A 22,549-nucleotide genomic window follows, 5' to 3' on the forward strand; every position below is an offset into this window, starting at 1 on the left:
GTGATGGTGTGAGTCAGTACTTTAGTTATCAGATCTTCCACTACTCCCCATGTACTGATAGGGTAAAACCGAGAGGTTCATGCCGAGAACTACATAGCGTAACAATTAAGATGATTAAGTTAAAACCGAGAGGTTTTGACCGAAAGTAATAAAGACAAGAATAAAACAAATATAAAAGTTGTAAAAGCCCAATTAGATAAAAACTTACAAGAGGGGTGCACAAATAATAAGAAAGGTGCAGAAAGAAAGCCCAAGAGTAAAGGGAAAGCCCATTAAAGAAACTCTATAAATAGGAGTTCAGAGATAGAAAGAGGTAAGAGTGATTTTATCTGATGAACGTTAAACCTTTTCTGACTTTGGCATCGGAGCGATTTGCAGGTAACCCCCACCTGCTGTGAGGAGAAGCCGAGAGGAGAAGCCGCTAGCACTAGCCGAGAGCACCAGCCGAAAGCACCAGCCGATAGCACCAGCCGAGAGGAGAAGCCGAGAGCACCATCAAGGAGAGAAGTACCCGGCCCAAGGCAGTATTCAGCCCAAGATTGAAGGATTAGTCTTGATTAACCCGTTTCAAGTGTTCTTGGTCCTTGTTGTAAGAACATTTTGGCGCCCACCGTGGGGCCGAGGGTTAGTTGAGAAGGGTTAAAGGCAAGATGAGTCAAGGAGGAGAACAAGGTGGAGATAGGGAAGACAATGTTAATATGCCAATGGCAATGTTGGTCCAATTACAAAAAGAATTCGAGATGTTAAAAAAGAATAATGAAGAAGAATTAAGTATGTTAAGGGCCGAAAACGCACACATGAGGAGAAAGTTACAAGAGGAAACGGTTTTGAATTCATCTTTCGAAACTGTCCAACCGGGGGTACAAGTGAACGAGAGGATATATAATGAAAATTCTCAAACCAGAAGAAGATGGCTTGAAAATTCTGGGGTTTGTGCAGGAACATCTTCCAGAAAACATCCGTTTTATGATGTTATAGTCGATACTCCGTTGCCTGACAACTGGAAGAACTTAACCATTGACAAATATGATGGAAGTGCGGATCCTGATGAGCATATTGCAATATATACTACTCAAATCAGCTTGTATACATGGAATGATGCTGTTATGTGCAGAGTATTTCCTACAACTCTGAAAGGGGCAGCATTGAGCTGGTTTACACGCCTCCCACCGTTGAGTATAGATTGTTTTGATACGTTGATAGAAAAGTTCGGTGCTCAATTTGCAACTAGTCGTCCCCATCATTTAACGTCAATCGCCTTAGTGAACATAAGACAAGAGAAAGGAGAGTCTTTAAGAATGTTCATGGAACGTTTTGGGAAGGTTGCTTTGGGAATCCAAAATCTTAGTCCAGAGGTCACCATGCATCATATGATAACGGCATTAAAACCGGGACCATTTGCCGATAGTCTGTGCAAGAAACCTGCGATCAATCTGGATGAACTAAGGCAACGGGCATCAAAATTTATGCAAATGGAGGAATTAAGGGAGTTTCGAAATCAAGTAAGGTTTGATGGAGGTGAGAAGAGGATGACAGAAAAAGAACACCCGCCTGTTGCAAGAAGAGCCCGAGAAGAATTCAGAAGCCGAAAATTCCAACAATACACACCTTTGAATGCAAACAGAACTAGAGTTTTACAAGAAGCTATGGCAACAGAAATAATGCCACCACTACGAAAAGCACGAACACCAGAAAGAGCAGATCATACCAAGCATTGCGAGTATCATAAAAATCATGGCCATCATACAGAAGAATGCATCGGGTTAAAGGATAGAATAGAAGAATTAATTCAAGCTGGACAGTTGAAAAGCTTCGTCCAAGGAGGAAATGTGAGAATAAGGGTAAGTCCTGAGAGAGGATCGAGAGGGGGAGAAATGGGCCAGAGAAGAGTTGAAAGATTTGAAAGAAGAGATGAAAAAAGAGTTGAAAAAAGAAGTGATAGAAGAGACGGAAGGCTAGAAAGAAGAGGTGATAGGGATCATCAAAACACTCAGTCAGTAAGGCGGAGTAGGGAACGAAGTCTGGGTAGGCCGGTCAGAGGATTTATAAACACGATTTCAGGAGGTTTTTCAGGAAAGGAATCCTCATCAGCAAGAAAACAACATTGGAGAAGCATCAGAACAATTAATCATATTTTCAAAAGAAGAACCCTGCCACCAATGCTTTTCACAGATGAAGATTTTCAAGAGATTGATCCCGATCACGATGACCCTATGGTGATAACAGTAGAAATAGCTGAATATGTTGTTATGAAAACCTTAGTTGATCAGGGGAGTTCAGTTGATATCTTGTTTTGGGATACTTTCAAAAGATTACACTTAAGAGAAGAAGATATAGTACCTTTCCGAGAACAGATCATTGGTTTTTCGGGAGAAAGAGTTAACACTAAGGGGTACATTGATTTGATGACCATGTTTGGAAGAGGCAATAAAACTAAAAAAATCAAAATCAGATATTTGGTGGTGGATGCTACTACATCATATAATGTGTTATTAGGACGGTCCTCTTTGAATAAACTGGGAGCATTAGTTTCAACACCACATTTGGCTATGAAGTTCCCAACAGAAAAAGGTGAGATAGCAACGGTTTATGTCAATCAAAAGGATGCTCGGGAATGTTATGCAGCAGGCTTAAAGATGAATTTAAGAGCAAACCATGATACTAAAAGAATGGTGGCAATGGCCGACTTGGACCCAAGAATAAATGACGAAAGGATAGAGCCAAAAGAAGAAACCACAGCTGTGGTATTGGGTCAAGACGAGAAGCAATGCACTTATGTAAGTGGTAGTTTGCCAAAAGAGTTGTTAAGTAAATTCATCACAGTATTACGTAACAACAAGGATTTGTTTGCTTGGAAACCATCTGATATACCTGGGATTGATCCGAAAGTAGTTTGTCATAAATTGTCTGTATGTCAAGAAGCAAGACCGGTCTCTCAAAAAAGAAGAAAGTTAGGAGAAGAAAGACGAAAAGCGGCAATAGAAGAAACCGAGAAGTTAATGCAAGCTGGTTTCATAAAAGAGGCTCAATACACAACATGGTTATCCAATGTAGTGCTTGTCAAAAAACCAAATGGAAAGTGGAGAATGTGCACAGACTATACAGACTTAAACAAAGCTTGCCCGAAAGATACATACCCACTACCCAACATAGACCGACTAGTGGATGGGGCGTCTGGACAAGAGATGATGAACTTTCTTGATGCCTATTCGGGGTATAATCAAATACAAATGTATGAGCCAGATGTTCCAAAAACGGCTTTCACCACAGACACTGCGAATTATTGTTACAAAGTCATGCCTTTTGGTTTGAAGAATGCTGGAGCAACATATCAAAGGTTGATGGACAAGGTGTTTAAGGATCAGATTGGAAAAAATATGGAGGTGTATGTTGATGATATGGTTGTGAAATCAGGAGAGATAGAGAAACACTTGGAAGACCTTGAGGAGGTGTTTGCACAGATAAGAAAATACGAAATTCGGCTTAATCCAGAAAAATGCGTTTTTGGGGTAAGAGGTGGAAAATTTCTAGGTTTTATGTTGACAAACAGAGGCATTGAAGCAAACCCCGACAAGTGCGAAGCAATAATGAAGATGGGAAGCCCAAAGAATTTGAAGGAGGTACAAAGACTAGTGGGAAAACTCAACTCATTATCAAGATTTCTACCAATCCTTGCCGAAAAAACCAAACCAATAGTAAACTTGTTAAAAAAATCCGAAACCTTTGAGTGGGATGAGCGGTGTGAGCAAGCCTTTTCTCAAATCAAAACTATAGTGGCCGAACCACCAATCTTGGTTAAACCAGTGTCAACCCAACCTATCATAGTCTACCTAGCCACCTCGGCTGAAGCCATAGGAGCAGCCTTGATTCAAGAAACCCCAGAGCAAAAACCAATATATTTTGTGAGTAGATCCCTACAGAGTGCCGAAACTAGATATCCCAAAATTGAAAAAGTAGCCTTAACCCTGGTGTATGCTGCGAGACGTCTTCGGCCATATTTTCAGAATCATCAGATAATTGTGAGAACAGATTACCCAATATCCAAAATTTTGAGAAAACCCGAACTTGCAGGTAGGATGGTAACGTGGACGATGGAGCTATCAGAATATGGAATCAAGTACGAGCCAAGAGGACCTATCAAAGCCCAATCCCTTGCAGATTTCATTATTCAAATGCCGACAGCAACACAGCAGGAGCACTGGACATTGTATGTAGATGGAGCATCAAGCAAAAGAGGCAGCGGAGCAGGAATAGTGCTTGAAGGACCAGATAACTTCCAGGTGGAGATGGCGCTAAGATTTGAGTTCAGAACATCCAACAACCAAGCCGAATATGAAGCTCTTGTTGCAGGGTTACTATTAGCCAGAGACATGGGAGTTGAAAACGTCATTTGCAAAAGTGATTCTCAACTTTCGGTGGGACAGGTGCAGGGACAGTATCAGGTAAAAGATCCATTACTGATGAAATATTGCCATAAAGTGTTAAATATTATGCAATGTTTTAATAAAGCCGAAATGAAATATATCCCAAGAGAACTAAACATGAAAGCAGACTCATTATCCAAGTTAGCAAGTCAACAACGACAGGGCCAACACAACTCCATCATACAGCAAACTCTTAGTCAGCCAACAGTGAGTGTGGAAGAATGCTTGAACATTGCAACCTCAAAAGATGAATGGATGAAGACTTACATAGAAGTAATAAAGAGCCAAGAACAAGGTGTTGAACCGGATGCAAGAATGGCAAAGAAAGTAGCTAGTTTTGTGTTGATTGGTGAAGAATTATACAAAAGAGGATACTCTGTGCCTTTGTTAAAATGTCTTTCAAATGAACAAGCCGAATATGTAATTAAAGAGCTTCATGAAGGAATTTGTGGGCTACATTGCGGAGCTCGAACAATGGCAACAAAGGTTTGTAGAGCCGGTTACTATTGGCCAACAATCCGGGAAGATTGTGAATTTTATGTCAAGGCATGCAAAAAATGTCAAGAATTTGGAAGTCTAAATCACATACCAGCACAAGAGTTGCATGAAATCGTTTCCCCATGGCCATTTGCAAAATGGGGAATGGATATACTTGGACCATTCCCACTTGGACGAGGACAAACTAAATTCATGATAGTAGCTGTCGACTACTTTACAAAATGGATAGAAGCAGAAGCGTTAACTAAGATAACAGCTCAACAGGTCCAATCGTTTGTATGGAAAAATATAATATGTCGATTCGAAATCCCGCACACCATTATAATTGACAATGGCAGACAATTCATTGACAAAAAACTTATGGAATTTTATGCAAATTTGGGGATCAAAGCAACGAGCACATCAGTTGAGCACCCACAAACAAATGGACAAGCTGAAGCCGCGAACAAAGTTATTCTCGGACAGTTAAAGAAGAGGTTAGGAAGTGCTAAAGGACTATGGGCTGAGAAGTTGCCAGAAATATTATGGGCATACAGATGCACACCACAAACATCAACAGGAGAAACACCATTCAACCTTACATACGGAACAGATGCAATGTTACCAGTAGAAATTACCGAACCAACATTACGAAGGCAAATGGAAGATTGGAATATCAATAATGAATGCTTAAGAACTGATCTTGATCTTATTGAAGAACTCAGAGAACGAGCAAAAATAAAGGAAGCAGCAGTAAAAAGAAGAGCAATGAAAAGGTTTAATGCGAAAGTAAAGTTCAGGGATTTTAAGGAAGGAGATTTGGTCTGGAGAATGCGTACTGATGCTCGAAAAGATCCACGACATGGAAAGTTGGCAGCCAACTGGGAAGGACCATTCAGGATAATGGAAAACTTACATAACGGAGCTTATAGATTAGAAACTCTAGACGAAAAAGTGATACCGAATACATGGAATGCGAGTCATTTAAAGTTCTATTTCAGTTGAAACAGATGTAAGTCAGAAACTTGTATACATATCAATTATCTAATCAAGAAGAATTATCCAGTAAACATCATCTTATTAGAGTCATGCTTTTCTTTTCGGTCTTGGACGCTTTTCACTTCAGGTGAAATCCCTCCCGAAAAAATTTTACACCATTCTTTTTGGGCTTGGATGATTTCACTTCAGGTGAAATCCCTCCCTACAAAATTAGACATAATTCTTTTCGGTCTTGGATGCTTTCACTCCAGGTGAAATCCCTCCCGAAAAAGGTGGTCTTCGATTCTTTCTTCAATTGGTTCACAAGACATCTCCAAGCAATAGATATAAAACCGAGAGGTTCATGCCGTTTTCACTCAAACGTCGGCAACTAAAGACAAGTTCCATTTATTCACTCACGTCTACGTTTTTGGTTACTTTAAAAGTAATACAAACCGAAAACTAACAACAATACCAAGGCAATACAAAACCGAAAAATAAACAATGGTTAATAAAAACCAAATAATACTCGTCACGTTTCCAAGTTAACTAAACAGCGTTTAACTAAAATAATTCAAAGTACAGTCCTCACATCGTTCGACCAAAAGGTTTATCATACAACCGAGAAGACCAAACCAGTAAGTTCTAAACATTTAGCACACAGTCGAACGTAGGAATCAACAAATAATACTAAGTAAATAACACAACTTTAAGGAATAATATTCGTTAGTTTCTGATAACATTTCATGGAGACATTACAAAAAAGATTCAAAACTTCCACATATACGTTCGACATTTCAACATCAAAACAGCCTCCTCATAAACTAAGGCACTATAAACAAAATATTAACATCTACATCTGCCTAGTTTTCGATATTGATATCTTCGGCATCATTATCCGGAATTTCATTCACAGGAATTAGTTCACCATTATAAAAATCCTTTTTAACATCAAAATTCCCGTCATCAATAGGAATCTTATAGAAATATTTTGCTTGTTGAAGAGCCTTTTCGAAGCCCAGCTTATGTTGTTCAAAGATAAAGCTTTTGGCTTCAAAAACATTGGTTCTCAGCTGATGTATCTCCTTGTCCATAGCTTTGATGGTGTTTTTATCGGAATCATTTGCCGAAGATAACGCCGATACCTTATCATTCAAACCTTGATTTTCTTTACACCGTCGAACGTTTTCTTCAACAGATTTAAAGTTCTCGTTTTCTAAATCAGAAATTTTCTTCTCAAGACCTTCTATTTCAACTTCTCGTTCCATTTTCTGCTTTTTAATCTCTTCTAGCTGCACCGATAAAGAGCTCATTTTTTCTTTATACTCAGCAAAATCATTCTTCAATTTGTCAAACTCAGATAACGCCACACAGTTCCCATTCTTCTCCTTCAACATCTTTCCAATCAAAAGATTTCTGCTTGACAATTCAATAACAGAATCTGCCAAAGCAGCAGCATCCATAGTCTTCAGCATGTTATAAGACGATTCACCAAAAGATGTCTGAACAAACTTCGCATACTTTGTTGTAGCACTAAATATCATTTCCGAGAGAGGTTCGGAAGAAACATGTTCACTCTGACGATGGCGCCGAGAAGACGAATGCGACCTCTTGCTATTCCTATCACGCTTTTTTGATTTCTTTGAAGGACCAACAGCCTCAACATGGCTTACCGGATCAACCGCTTCCACATTCACAATAGGTTCCACGACTTCTTCCACCACAGGGTTCACCACATTTTCACGACGAGGAGTTACATCACCCACCTTATTCAGCAATTTCGAAAAATACGAGCGAGCTTTCGGATTAGTGCTCGCCATCAAAGCTGAAAATCAATAAAACATTTAGCTAAGTTAAAAGTTTTATCCTAAAAACAGCAAAAATGTGGAACAACCACGTACCAATCAGATCTTCTCGAGGATTTGATGAAGTATACAGTTGTAGCAGGGCGCGAGTGGGAACCTGGTACGAGAGCCGACTAAAAACCTCGATAACATGACGATCGGCAACACCCATCGAATGAAACGAAATAGAATTAAACTTAACAGGATCTTTCGTCCAATACAGGGGGAACCTTGGAGAATCTCCATCAAAAAAATACTCTCTTCCTACAGGCTCTATTAGAATCTTAAAAAAACTGCCCTTAAAATCTTTATATGATGATGTAAAAGGTTTAAGAAAACAAACATTGGATTTACTAATAAGGGATAACCACCCTGGCCGCTTCCCAGGCCGAGAGCTATAATAATACAAGAAGGAAGCAGGACTAGGAGAAAGCGATAATAATTTACACAAAATACTAAACGCTTGCATCGCAGCCCAACCATTCGGATGGAGCTGAGTAGGTGCGACATTAAGGAACTTAAGGACACCTATTTGAAAATTGTTCAAAGGCAACCGAATATGAAGATCTCTAAAAAAGCAAGCATAAAAATAAAAAAACTCATGACTGTCACCCTCTCGACCATGACAAACATTGTCGGCATCTCCAACACGCCGAAAAGAAATAATATCATTTTCAATGTCAGAATAATAAATCTGGGAATGGGAAAGGAAACTACGAAGTTCGATAGCAGAACGATATTTGGACAAATACTCTCGGACTTTAGGATTAACCCATTGGTAACCTGGACGAAGATTTCTCTGAGGCAATACAATGCCGAATTCTTGAGGAGCATCAACAGTCGGTGCTCCATTTGAATCATTCATACAAGAAGGAGTAGCAGATGAAGACTTCGAGTCTTGGCGATCCTCTTCTCGTACCACTCGCCCAGTTGATTCACCACCCGCGCTTGAAAAATCATCAGAAGCAGAAAAACTTGAAAGAGACATTACCTTTGCACGAACTGGTTACAGATTGAAAGAAAGCTGCTTTTCTCAATACACGACGAAACACATTCGTAAAAATTTGGAAGAAGACCCTATTTATAACCCAAAGTTACACCCTAGAATTTGAAACGTTGCAAGCAATCTGAAACCGTTCAAAAAGGTATAATCTAACGGTTGCAACAAGTTCACGTCAAATCAACTTAATTCAGCAAGGCCCAAAAACCGAGGCATTCAATATCAAATCAAATCAAATGTCAAATATACTATAATTTATTAAGACATGAATATTTTACAAGACCTTAAAATATTCCTGTCTTGGGGGGCTAGTGTACTGATAGGGTAAAACCGAGAGGTTCATGCCGAGAACTACATAGCGTAACAATTAAGATGATTAAGTTAAAACCGAGAGGTTTTGACCGAAAGTAATAAAGACAAGAATAAAACAAATATAAAAGTTGTAAAAGCCCAATTAGATAAAAACTTACAAGAGGGGTGCACAAATAATAAGAAAGGTGCAGAAAGAAAGCCCAAGAGTAAAGGGAAAGCCCATTAAAGAAACTCTATAAATAGGAGTTCAGAGATAGAAAGAGGTAAGAGTGATTTTATCTGATGAACGTTAAACCTTTTCTGACTTTGGCATCGGAGCGATTTGCAGGTAACCCCCACCTGCTGTGAGGAGAAGCCGAGAGGAGAAGCCGCTAGCACTAGCCGAGAGCACCAGCCGAAAGCACCAGCCGATAGCACCAGCCGAGAGGAGAAGCCGAGAGCACCATCAAGGAGAGAAGTACCCGACCCAAGGCAGTATTCAGCCCAAGATTGAAGGATTAGTCTTGATTAACCCGTTTCAAGTGTTCTTGGTCCTTGTTGTAAGAACACCCCACAAAATGAAAAATTCTGATCAACGCTGTGTACAATGATGGTGAGACAATATGCACATAGAGAGAGTATGATGAAGAAAATCTTTGAAACAATCTTTATGAAAATAATTTCTATGTTCTAAGTTTAAGAAGCATATAAAAGTATATGCATGTTAATATTACCAAAATGTTGAATTCTCTTAAAGTTTTTTGCCAAAATCGAAAATATAGCTTCTGTGTGCGAAAGGTAGACAAAACCAAGAAGAAACTAGTACAAGAAAACAGAAGAAACTTGCATGAAAAGAATAAGCATTAAGGGCGTAAGAGAAAAGGACTTATCAAACTAACAAAACCCATATGCATACACGACACAGACGTAAAGCTTCTACTTGATGCACATAGAGAACTCTAGTTTCTCACATTATTTATAGATATTTAAATTAATTGAAACGTTTTTACAAAATAAAATAATCAAATATTAAAACGCACAATATTTTACCTTTTATGATCTAAATATATGTCATTAGACTTAAAGTCAATGTAAACATATAAAAAAAAGTCTCTTATATGATAAATTATTGAGCCGGTTTGATTATGTATACTTATTTTTAATAAATTAAATGAACTTTTATATACGGAAATAAATATGTTTATCTAATTTACTTATTTAAAATAAATAAATCTTATATGAAAGATATTTTTTAAATTAATTATTTTAAAAATACGGAAACAAAACATATCCAAACACGAAGATATAACTAAATTAAAAAATAGAAAACACACAACACGATATATATTATTAAAATGTATTAATATACTTCCTAATTTGAAAAAATTAAAAGAAACATTTATAAAAAAAATCCAACAAAAGATAAACTTATTTAAATTATAATGTTTGAATTTTACATTTGTTCATCCTCATTGAAAAATACCGCTTCTAATTCTGGTTCATCAAGAGATAAAGTAGCAATCTCAAGAATTCCATTTTCACCAAATGAAAAATCATCTCCTGCAATATCCCACAATTTAGTTTCCTCTTCTTTGTATTTTGAAGAATTTCTTGAGAGAAGACGAAGATTATTATGGACAAATACTAGATCCTCTGCCCTTTTAGATGTCATCTTATTTCTTTTTAGAGAATGTATGAAAGAGTAGGTACTCCAATTTCTTTCACATGAAGAAGAAGAACATGATTGTCCAAATAGCTTAAGAGCTATCTTCTGAAGTGTTGGTGCATGAGTTCCATGAATAATCCACCATGATTTTGCATCCATTTTACTTCTATCCCTTAAAGAGTCAACATCGGCAAAATCTTCCCTTCCATTTGAAAAGTTTACAAATTCTATATTTACCTGTTTTCTTACGTCCGCATCATCAAAGTATCTCATAAAACATTTATTCCTTTCATGAGTAATTTCAACATCTTGATGTGGGGCAAGTCTTTTTGAATCTTCATTTAACCATTCATGACTATAATATCTACAAAATTAAAAATATATAAACATAAATTAATATAATATTATAAATTGATGATATTATAAATAATATGTACACAACAAAATATAATTATGAAATAATTTAACTATATAATTTATTACCTTGGATTTAAAGAATGAGCCAGACAATGAAGAGGGATGTTACTCTTAGTCCAACGGTCCATTAATATTAACTTTACTACCTCAAAAAATGATGAATATTCAGCTTTTGTCTTCCTTTCATGATGATATATGACCCTTCTCACATTTTCAATCATTGAATCCCACATTTCGTATATTAAGTGAAGAGTAGCCATATTCGTATCTATTTTTCTGAGAACATCATAAATAGGAGCAGTAAAAGCAAGTATATAATCAACCTTCATCCACCAATGATCAGTCAACAAAGTTTCTTTTACAAATTGTGCACTATCCACATTATCCTCTTTGTAAAAAGACCATTCATCACTAATAACCATCTCTTGGAGTCCTTTTTTCAAACTTCTAAACCTTTTTAGCATGACTATGGTTGAAGCAAATCTTGTTGGAGCAAGAGAAAGCAACTTCAATGAGTTGAAGTTATTGAACATTGATAATCTCATAGAGTGTCCCATAATAAAATTTTTAACAAAGGTAGCATCATCAACAATTTGTGAGATCCAAGAACATTGATGATAAATATCACTATTTTTTTCAGTATTTTTTGCTGCACAAATATTTTGCAATGCAAGATTCAAGGTATGCACTACACAAGGACTCCAATAGATTGAAGGAAATTCTAATTCTATGAGCATACCCGCTGCCTTACATACATCTGCATTATCAGTTATAATTTGTACAACATTGTTCTGCCCAACCTCCATAATTACATCTCTTATGTGTTTAGCGATAAAATCTTTGTCCTTTATCTCACCATATCTATTTATTGACTTCAAAAACACTGATCCACTCTCAGTGGTAGCCATGAAATCTATAAGTGGTTTTCTTTGAGGATCACTCCACCCATCACTAACAATTGTTACACCTTTCTGATTCCATGAGTTTCGTATAGGTTGCAAAAGATTTTCTACATGACTTCTTTCCTTTGAAAGTAAATGACCTCTCAGTTTATTATATGTTGGCGGTACATATTCACTAAGATTAGAAGTATTAGCTGCATAAGAAAATGCACTTCTATAATAAGGACTTCTTGATAAATGAAATGGTAGTTCGGAAGAATAAAACATTCTCGCAATTTCACAATCAAGAGTATCTCTCGCTTGAATATTGAAAGCAGCTTGTAAAGAACCTTTGAATTTTGGGTTATCATCACTGTTTGTCTGATTTCCTTCATCAGATACAGGTGGTAGATGAACCTCTTTTTGTTTCAAACCCTCTATTTTCAATGTTGCTTCATTGTCTAATTTTTTAAACTCAACAAGTTTTGACGGAGTTACTTTTGGGCAAATTCTAACTCCTACTCCCGTAAGTTTTAACAGATGAGCTCTTACTTGAGTGTAAGATCCGTTGAATGAAAAATTACACAGACTACATTTGATCATATTATTTCCACCACCAGGAGTTTTTCTTAACTTTGAAACATATCTCCACAAAGGTTTTGTTTCATCTTCTTGTTCGATAGCTTGATTAGGTATATTCATCTTAATTTCCTAACAAAAGTAAATTAAATATAATAAATTTACTTTAATATAAAAATCAAATAAATTCATCTAATGAAAATAATGTATGAATAAAAGAAAACATGTAGCAAATTAAAAATTAATTGTAGTATAATATATTATACTTTTTAAATGAACATTCTTACCAGGTTCGAGGTTGAATCGTCCAAGGTGGTGAATCCGAGGTGATCAGGTAGATCAATCTCTGTCTTGACGATTGTCCAGCTTTAGCGATGAAAACCGAGTGAAAGTCCACCTCCCTGATGCTCAAGAGTAAGATGGTAAGATATATGATTAATAAGTAAATATATTGATCATTAAGTAAATCAAAAGTACTCCCTCGTTATTGTATTTATAGACTTATATTTATCATTATTTGGTTATATTTACATAATTATAAAAATATTTATCATTAAGTGATTATATTTACATAACCATAAATATTAAATATTTATCATTAAGTGATTATATTTACGTAATCATAAAAATATTTATAACCATATAAAGATTTATCATTAATTAACTGACATAATCATACAAATATTTATCTTTAAATGGTTATATTTACATAATCATAAATATTTATCATTAAGTAATTATATTTACATAATCATAAAAATGTTCATCATAGCCATCAAAATATTTCTCATTAACGGGTTATATTTACATATTTATCATTATTGTATTTACAGACTTGTATTTATCATTATCTGGTTATATTTACGTAAAAATATTTATCATTAAGTGATTATATTTACATAAACATAAAAATATTTATCATAAGCATATAAAAATTTATCATTAACTAACATAACCATACAAATATTTATCTTTGAATGGTTATATTTACCTAACCATAAATATTTATCTTTAAGTAATTATATTTACACAATCATAAAAATACCTATAATAACCATCAAAATATTTATCATTAACGAATTATATTTACATATTTATCATTATTGTATTTATAGACTTATATTTATCATTATCTGATTATATTTACATAATTATAAAATATTTATTATTAAGTAATTATATTTACATAATTATAAATATTTATCATTAACTCACATAACCATACAAATATTTATTTTTAATTTATATTTACATAACCATTGTTTGTTTTCATAATTTTACTATGCTCGAAGATAGAAAAATGAATAAAAATTTATGTGAGTTTAGACTCCCTGATTCGCACTTAAAAGAGAGCGTGAAAATGTAGATATTCCTTTCTCGCTGAGATGCAAGAAAATAGAGATAAGAGAGGAAACATATATAGGTGGTAGTGTTCATTCTCATTTTTACCCTCAAGATATCTCTGTACATAGATGTGTGCTTTCACTCTTTTATTCTATTATGGATTCAAATTTTATAATATTTTTTACATATAATTGTTTTATTTATAATTTAAATATTAAATTAATTGTAAAATTTATTTATTTATTTTTATATATAAATATAATCGATTATAATTATATATTACGTTTACAAACATATATTTACAAAAATATATCGATTATATGTGACGTATATAAAATCGATTTTATATATATATATATAGATATATTATAACATTCAATTATATATATATATATATAATTGATTATATGTTAAGTTGATAACATATAATTAATTATATATATAATAAAATAAATTTTAATAATAATATTTAATATTGATTTTTTAAAATATATTAACTTCTTTATAATAATAATAATAATAATAATAATTTATTATTAATATTATTATATATATAAAATATAATTCATTATATATAGTACAATATAATGACAGTAAATAATATTTAAAGATTACTAATAAATATTAAATATTACGTAAATTTATTTTTAGAAATATTTAATAATATTATTAATAAAAATAAATAATGATAATAATAAAATAAAATTATAATATAAAAAAACATATATAGTTATTAATAATACAAAAAAATATATAATAACTAACCAGAACATACACATCCTCTGTATCTGCAATTTTTTATTTTTGTTATTAATGTGTATCCGTATTTTATTATTATTATTATTAGCAGAAACACAAACGTTTTTGCGCTCGTGTATTCACAATTTTTCTTTTGTTATTAATGTGTATCCGTATTTATTATTATTATTATTATTTATCCAATATTTTATTTCAACTATTATTGTGTATCTGTATTTTTTATTTTTGTTATTAATGTGTATCTTTATTTATTTATTTATTATTATTATTATTATTATTATTATTATTATTATTATTATTATTATTATTATTATTATTATTATTATTATTATTATTATGTATCCATAATTTTTATTTCTATCATTACTATTTATCCTTATTTTTTATTTTTATCATTATCATATATGTATTTGTATTTATTAAAATGAATTATAAATTTATACTCAAACATTCTAATTCATCATAAATATATGTATTTTTGTATTTTTTAAATATTAAGTTGTATATATGCATTATTTAGTTTTATCATTATGATATGTGTATTTGTATTTTTTAAATATTAACATGTATATTTGTATATTTGTATATTTTTATTTTTATCATTATTTCATATCCCTAGTGTAATTATGTATATTAAAAGAGAGTTATTAATACATAATATACAATTTATTTTATCATTTTTTTAATTTTATTTTGATTTTTTTAAATGTATTTTTTAATGAAATGAATGGTAATTTAAAAAAAAATCGGGTGCATATCACACGTTCTAAGGTATAAGAATTTACTTAATAATATAAAAAAATTGAATGCAACAGAATATTATGAATGATTTATTTTGGTTAATTAACCGTGAAATTGATTATTAGAAGATTGTAAAGAAAAATAAAGAGAATTAAGAAGTGATATCTTTCATAATTAACGCACTATAAACTAATTATCAAATATTTAGGCTTCATATCCACATTTCCATTAACCAACTCAACAACTATTCGACTCTACTCTTCTTTTATGCATTACCCTCCATTCCCCATCAAGCTTCACAACAAAACTTTCAGCTTTCAATAAAAAATCATATTTTTTAAAATAAAAACTTCTACATATTCCATTTATACCTATTTGAATTTTTTTAAACTTTTTATAAGATGCAACAACAATTTTCCTCTTTAAATAAAACTATTCAAATAAACCTAAATTAGTGTGTTTTTTTCACATATACAATTATATTTTTTTTTATATCAATTATATGTTTTTTTTATATCGGATGTGACTTAAAACATTTTTAGAATGATTTTTTTAAAAAAATTTAAAATTTTTAAAAGATATTAATCTATTAAAATATTTTTATCATATATTTTTAATGATTTTTTTAATTTTATATCTATTTTTTTACTTTTATATTGCCATAAATTGTATCGTAAAAAATAAAAAAATATGATTATCTTAATTAATATTACCTAAATTACTTGATTGAATTTTGCAACTGAAAAAAAATCATTTTAATTTAAATATTTTATTAATTTATTTATCTCAATTAGTATGTCAAATTAAAAGAAATTTAAGTCTTAATAATTTTTTAGTGATTACAGTAATATTTAACTTTCTAAATCAAATATATAGACAATAATATATATACTCCTTTTTTTTAACATAGTGAAAATTATGCCATAAAAATATTCTTTTTTTAAATGCATATTGACTGAAAATTATTAAAACTCATTATATTTAGTAAAATTATGTTTATTCTGGTTAACCCAATGATTTTAAAAGACCTCCCATTAAATTATGTTTCATAGAGTTAAAAAAAAAATCAGATCTTCATAAATAAAATTATAAACCAAAATAAGATAATACATAAAATAAAAAACTATAACATTTTACATACTAATTTTAGTGTTCAAGAATGAAGATGAAAAAACATTATTCTCTAGTTGCACGAGTAGAATTAGAGTATGAGAACTTATCATTTTGATATTTTTTATAAATGTAGTATAAAGCAAAGAAAAAAAAGTTAGAAAAGCTTGAATTATAATGCAGTGAAGAATAGAATGTCTTTGTTATGAAATTACAAAGTGGTCACTAATGCTTTGTTTGTTTCTGGTCAATCGCTGTAGACGAAGAATGAAAGGCAAATATTTTGCTTGTTTATATCCACTTATTAAAGTGGACTTGTGAGTGAAGAAATGCACTGAAACTTGTTTTCTTCATCTTCATACTAACCAAAGATCTTCAAAGAAAGCGAAATAGACTATCATAATTAACCATATTATCCTTGAATAATTTTTAAACCTATTCATGTAAAAGAAATCAAAACTGTAATATTTAAAAATAAAATACTAAATATTAAATATTTTTTTAAAATATTTAATAATATTAATGATAATTAATTATAATGATAAAATTATAATGATAAATAATAACAATAAATGTAATTATTTATAATAAAAGATAATTTATATAATAATAGTATTAATTATAAAAAAATATAGAAACAATAATATTATTTAATATAGAATTAATTTTAAATCATTTTTTATAATTTAAATATTTGAATATTATTTATTTTAATAAAATGCATTTTTTACATTTTTTTTATAATTAGATAATTTATATTTTTTTTTAAAATGAAATATTTGATTAATAATGTTTTAAAATAGAGTTTATATATAAATAAGTAATTTTTTAATTTACTATACTATTATTTTTTATTAATTAAAAAACTAATTAATTATATTTATTTTATAAAATTGTTTATTAAATAATTTTTATAATTTTTAATATTATAGTTTAATTTATAATGAAATTTTTTATGTTCTAACAATGATAAGTAGTTCATAATTTTTTTCAAAAATAATTGTTCAACGGTAAAATAATTTATGAAATTTTAATTAATTCAATGAATACTTCATATTTTATTATTCAAATATTTTTAAAATAAGAATAAAGTTGTAAACTTACATTTTAAACATTTAAAAAAAAATTCTACCACCACCATCACATATTCACGGATTCCGATAAACTTTCCTCACAAATCCACTATATACCCTAATCCAAACAACTTTACTTTTTTCACACTTTCTTCTCAAATCACTTCAAATTCATTCCCTCAAATCCTCTCATTAATCCAAACACACCATAACTAAGAAGACTTAGGCTCTGTTTGGATTAGGGAGTGGATGTCTGAGGATTTGAGGGAGTGGATGTGTGAGGAAAGTGTAAAAAAAATAAGGGTGTTTGGATTGGGGTATGTTAGGATGGATGTGTGAGGAAAGTTTATGGGAGTTTGTGAGTGATGTGATGGTTATGAGGGAATTTTAATTTTTTTGAAAAGTGTGAAATGTTACTTTACAGATTAATCCTTGCCTATTAAAAAAATTAATAATAAAATGAGTTGTTTTTGTTTAAAAATGAAAAACTTTCACACATTGAGTAGATTTAAAAATTATAATTAAAAAAAAATATGTTAAATGTAAATATGTATAATATTAAAACTATAATTAGAAAATAAAAATAAAAACAGAATTTCAAATAATTTCTTTAAATATTAAACATATACTATAAAATGTTTTTGTTATATATATTTTAAACATTGTACATTCAAATGAAGTATTGTGGTACATTCAAATGAGGGTAAATTTGGAAATAAGGGATGCTGACATGGTTTTCCCCCTACATCTCTTCATTTTGAGGGGAGAGAATATTTACTGTTCACAGGTATATCCTCTCTTCCACTTCCCTGCACATCCCTTGATCCAAACCATGGATATCCACTCACATCCTTCCTCTTGAACAGTACATTCATTTAGTAACTACTTAAAGAATTGATGAAATGATTGAGATGTCCAAAATAAAATAATAAAATAAATATTTTTATAAGGATAAAATTGAGAAGTAGATGTGTAAAAAAAAAAGTTTAAAAGGAAAATTCTCTTTATATGTATATAGGTATAAAATCTGTTGTTATTTTTATATTATTATTATTATTATTATACACTATGAAAAACTTACTGTTTGAGATTGGAGGAAACTAAGGAGAATTACACAGAACAATTTTTAATTTATATACAGATTAATTATGTCAAACTATTAATAATAAAAAAAAATTAATTGAATATTGGTAAAAATAGAAAAAGAAAGAAGGAAGTGTTTTGCCATCGTTGGGAACACTTTTTGGTTATTCTAGAATTTTAGATTTCTACTGGTTTGGTGTTGCAACAATGAAGTCACTCAAAGATGGCTAAATGATATGAATTCATGCGTCACTGCAAGTATTTTTTGTAGGCTTGTCATGTGGTGAGTTTTGAGTTCTTCTATTGTTGTCATAGTCGATTTTGAACCCTATATACGAAAATGTAATGCATGTAAAGAAAATGGAACAATTGAAATAAAACCATAAAAATAAGAAGGATAAGAGTACGTTAGAAGAGAGAAAAGAGAAAAAAAATGAGAATTGAAGATGTGTCTCGAGAGGAAAGGATATTGTGAGAGAATTGAGTGAGACTTGAGACACATTCTAACTAATAAGTTTAAGAAATGACAATTAAGAGAAAGAGAAGTGAGGACTTTTTTGTGTAAAGAAGAAAGTAAGAAGTTTTTTTTAAGAGAGAAAGGAGTGACAAATTTTATTTGATTTTTAGATAATAAAGTTAAAAAATAAAAGTGAATTATAAAAAAATAAAAAAATGGCAGGAGTATAATAAAATAACAAAATAATCAAAATTAATTAATATAAGGATAAAATGAGAATAAATTTGTGTACACAAAAATCTGTTTAGTTATAAAGAGAAATTCCCTTTATATACACAAGCATAAATAACAATTATTATAATAATAATATTGTTATTTAAATTAATTACAAAATTACTTTCAACTAAAACAAAAAAATTACTTTCTAATTGTCTTTTATAAAATTACTGATATTTAAATTATTTATTTATATATAATAATTTTAAATTTTTACATATTTTCATATTTTTTCATTTATAAATTTTTATAATTTAGAATATTATTTTTTTATAATTAAAAGAATTATTTTTTGATAACTTTTTATGTTACAAAATTAAATTATTTGTATTTTTTTAAAACTGAGTTTCTACCCAATACAGTAAATAATATTTAATTATAATTAAAATATATAAATAATATATTTTTAAAATTAATTTAAATTAAGGATAAATTTATATAAGCTGAGATAGCATTGTTGTTATGAGAATTTCTACAGTGATATTTTTTCAAAAAAATTTATTAACTTAAATCTATAAAAAATATCTCATATTTTATTATTTAATTTTTTATAAAAATAAAAATAAAATTTTAAACTTATTTTATATTTTTAAAATAAATTAAAAACCTTTTGAAACACATTCAACAACTTAATTCAATAAGTGAAATTCTAAAACATTCACTCGTTCCTATCCTCTCCCCAGGTCCTAACAGAACAAAATTAAAGTTGTGAGTCTCTTCCTCTCAATAAGTTTCTCCCTCTCATAGAGTGTGTTCTCTTTTCAGCTGATGTATGCACTGAGTCAGCTCAAATAGCTTCTTTACCAAAATATAAATACAATCAAACTGACCCGTTTGGATCTGGACTGTGTAAGAGCTGTGATTTTGAGAAGTTTTAACAGTTCGGAGTTTAGTTCATACCGCTTCTTTTTCCTACTGCATCGTGTGTGTCCTCTATGGCAAAGAAACCTGTCAAGTACTTTGTGGTATATGTGTCTGTGCATGAGCTCTGTTAATTTGTTTCTTCTTACTGTTATTGTCAACTATCTTCTGGCCTTAATGTCTGGATAAACACCCAGGTGGACGCGTTCACCGACTCGGCGTTCAAGGGGAACCCTGCAGCAGTGTGTTTGTTAGAAGAAGAGAGGGACCAAACATGGATGCAAAGCCTAGCAACTGAGTTCAATCTCTCCGAGACATGCTACTTGACTCGGATTGCAGACTCCCAGAGATCTGATATCTCGCTCAATGGATCCTCAACTGATCGTTTCAACCTCAGATGGTTCACTCCAACTACAGAGGTGAATTTACTGTTTCATATTCACTGTCCTTTTCTTTTGTGTAAATTATGTTCACATTCTTTTTGTCTTGTCTTGTCTTCCTAGGTTGAACTTTGCGGCCATGCCACTTTAGCATCTGCGCATGTTCTTTTCTCATGTGGTTTGGTGAAGTCCAATATTATTGAACTTTTCACTCTGTCTGGAGTTCTAACTGCCAAAAAGGTCCCAGGGATCAATGAATCAGGCGCCTCAGATGATGGGTTTTTCATTGAATTGGATTTCCCTGCTGATACAGTTGCTGAGTTCAATTGTGCTGACATTTCACAAATTTCGGCCGCTTTGAATGGTGCCCTTATTATTGATGTAAAGAGGACAACCGCTGAAGATAACCTCTTGGTATCTGTTTCTGATTTTTTGTTTTGTTTTCTGGCACACCATCAAACACGCTCATTGGTTTATGTCTGCTAAGTCATTCTCTTGAGTAACAATATGTTCTGTTCAAGGATTTGATGTGCTAATTAATCATATTGTATATTGGAAATGGCATGTTGGAGTTGAATGGTGAAAATTTCATATTGTGTGAATGATGAAGCTAATGATGTTTCCTAGGTTGAACTTGCTTCAGGAAAAGCAGTTGTAGAACTACAGCCAGATATTGGTGCAATAGCAAAATGCCCTGGAGGGGGAATCCTGGTTACTGGGACTGCTTCTCCAGAGTCTGGATTTGATTATTATTGTCGAACTTTCTTTCCCAAATGTGGAATCAATGAGGTAAGCACGAGCTAGCTTGTGTTGTCAAGTGGCTGAAATAATAAAATCTCTAACAAAGTGTTTGATAAATCTACAATACATTAGATTAACATTCAATGCATCTAGTAAGATTGCTACAGCCATACTACTGAGAACCAACAGTTAGAGATTGCATACTTCTTAATCATGAAGTTGCTAAATTGTCATTTTCTCTTATTTCTCATTTGATATCTATCATGATGAAATAGACTTTTAAGCCTAACTCAACCCCATAAAACCGGCTTATGGGGGTAAGATTTGCACCCACTTATATACAATAAAATGTCCTAATCTTTAGTTGATGTGAAATCTCTAACACATCCCCTTATGCTGAGAGTGACAACTCGTGCGTGGGATAACATATTATGGATGGTCTGATAACGGTCCGATAGCGGGTGACCTGATAAGTCCAACAAACACTCGCTAGATAGACTTAAAATAACTTTGATACCATATCATGAAGTGGACTTTAAGCCTAACTCAATACCATAAAATCGACTCATAGGGTGAGGTTTGCACCCAGTTATATATATAATGAATGAGACAGATGCATATCCAGCTTGCTTACCTGACTGAAAAGTGGCTTTTACATAAGTAATTTGAAAAATGATCTGTTTTACGTGTATGAGAAAGGATTGTTCCAATCTTTTCATCTATTGTAAAGAATTAGCTAGGGAGATGTTGAAGCACTTGTTGATTCGCTTCAGGATCCTGTCACTGGAAGCGCACAATGCGCCTTGGCACCTTACTGGGCCAAAAAGCTGGGGAGATGTGATCTCAGTGCTTATGCGGTACTCTTTTCTCTTCACCTTTTGGAATATTATTGTTAATTGTCATAGTAAATTTGTGGGTTACTTTTGGGCAGGCATCACCAAGAAGTGGAGTTGTTCATGTTCATTTTGATGAGCAGAGCAAAAGGATACTGATGCGCGGAAATGCTGTAACTGTCATGGATGGGTGTGTTCTGATTTGACCTCTAATGTTATTTTAACATTGCAAAGAAAAATAGACTCAGAAAATGTAATTGGGTTAATAGTCAGATATACCTGAATTATAATCTCAAGTTGATGATTTATATAAATTGGAGAAATACTTTTGTGA

The 22,549-nt window shown here is 31.5% G+C and overlaps 2 protein-coding genes across 2 annotated transcripts; one reads left to right on the top strand and one right to left on the bottom strand.

Annotated features, from left to right (window-relative positions):
• Positions 1 to 10,467: 10,467 nt before the first annotated feature.
• On the bottom strand, positions 10,468 to 12,680 carry LOC137829368 (uncharacterized). The gene is made up of 2 exons (XM_068636174.2): positions 11,164 to 12,680; positions 10,468 to 11,044 (listed from the first exon to the last, which is right to left on the bottom strand). The coding sequence occupies exons 1-2, from the start codon at positions 12,678 to 12,680 to the stop codon at positions 10,468 to 10,470; spliced, it is 2,094 nt and encodes a 697-aa protein (XP_068492275.2).
• A 7,359-nt stretch (positions 12,681 to 20,039) lies between these two features.
• LOC137829700 (uncharacterized) lies at positions 20,040 to 22,549 on the top strand. The gene is made up of 6 exons (XM_068636582.2): positions 20,040 to 20,365; positions 20,459 to 20,680; positions 20,765 to 21,055; positions 21,269 to 21,430; positions 22,156 to 22,239; positions 22,314 to 22,549. Exons 1-6 carry the CDS (start codon positions 20,336 to 20,338, stop codon positions 22,419 to 22,421), a joined length of 897 nt encoding a protein of 298 aa, XP_068492683.1. The 5' UTR covers positions 20,040 to 20,335; the 3' UTR covers positions 22,422 to 22,549.

The sequence above is a fragment of the Phaseolus vulgaris genome, chromosome 7 (genome assembly GCF_051622355.1).
Source record: "Phaseolus vulgaris cultivar YP4 chromosome 7, ASM5162235v1, whole genome shotgun sequence".
NCBI lineage: Eukaryota > Viridiplantae > Streptophyta > Magnoliopsida > Fabales > Fabaceae > Phaseolus > Phaseolus vulgaris.

Coding starts and splice junctions, on each gene's coding strand:
- LOC137829700 (XM_068636582.2), top strand. CDS start 20,336: ATGGCAAAGAAACCTGTCAAGTACTTTGTG. Junction 20,366..20,458: donor AACCTGTCAAGTACTTTGTG/GTATATGTGTCT, acceptor ATAAACACCCAG/GTGGACGCGTTCACCGACTC. Junction 20,681..20,764: donor GGTTCACTCCAACTACAGAG/GTGAATTTACTG, acceptor TTGTCTTCCTAG/GTTGAACTTTGCGGCCATGC.
- LOC137829368 (XM_068636174.2), bottom strand. CDS start 12,680: ATGAATATACCTAATCAAGCTATCGAACAAGAAGATGAAACAAAACCT. Junction 11,045..11,163: donor GCTCATTCTTTAAATCCAAG/GTAATAAATTAT, acceptor TTAATTTTGTAG/ATATTATAGTCATGAATGGT.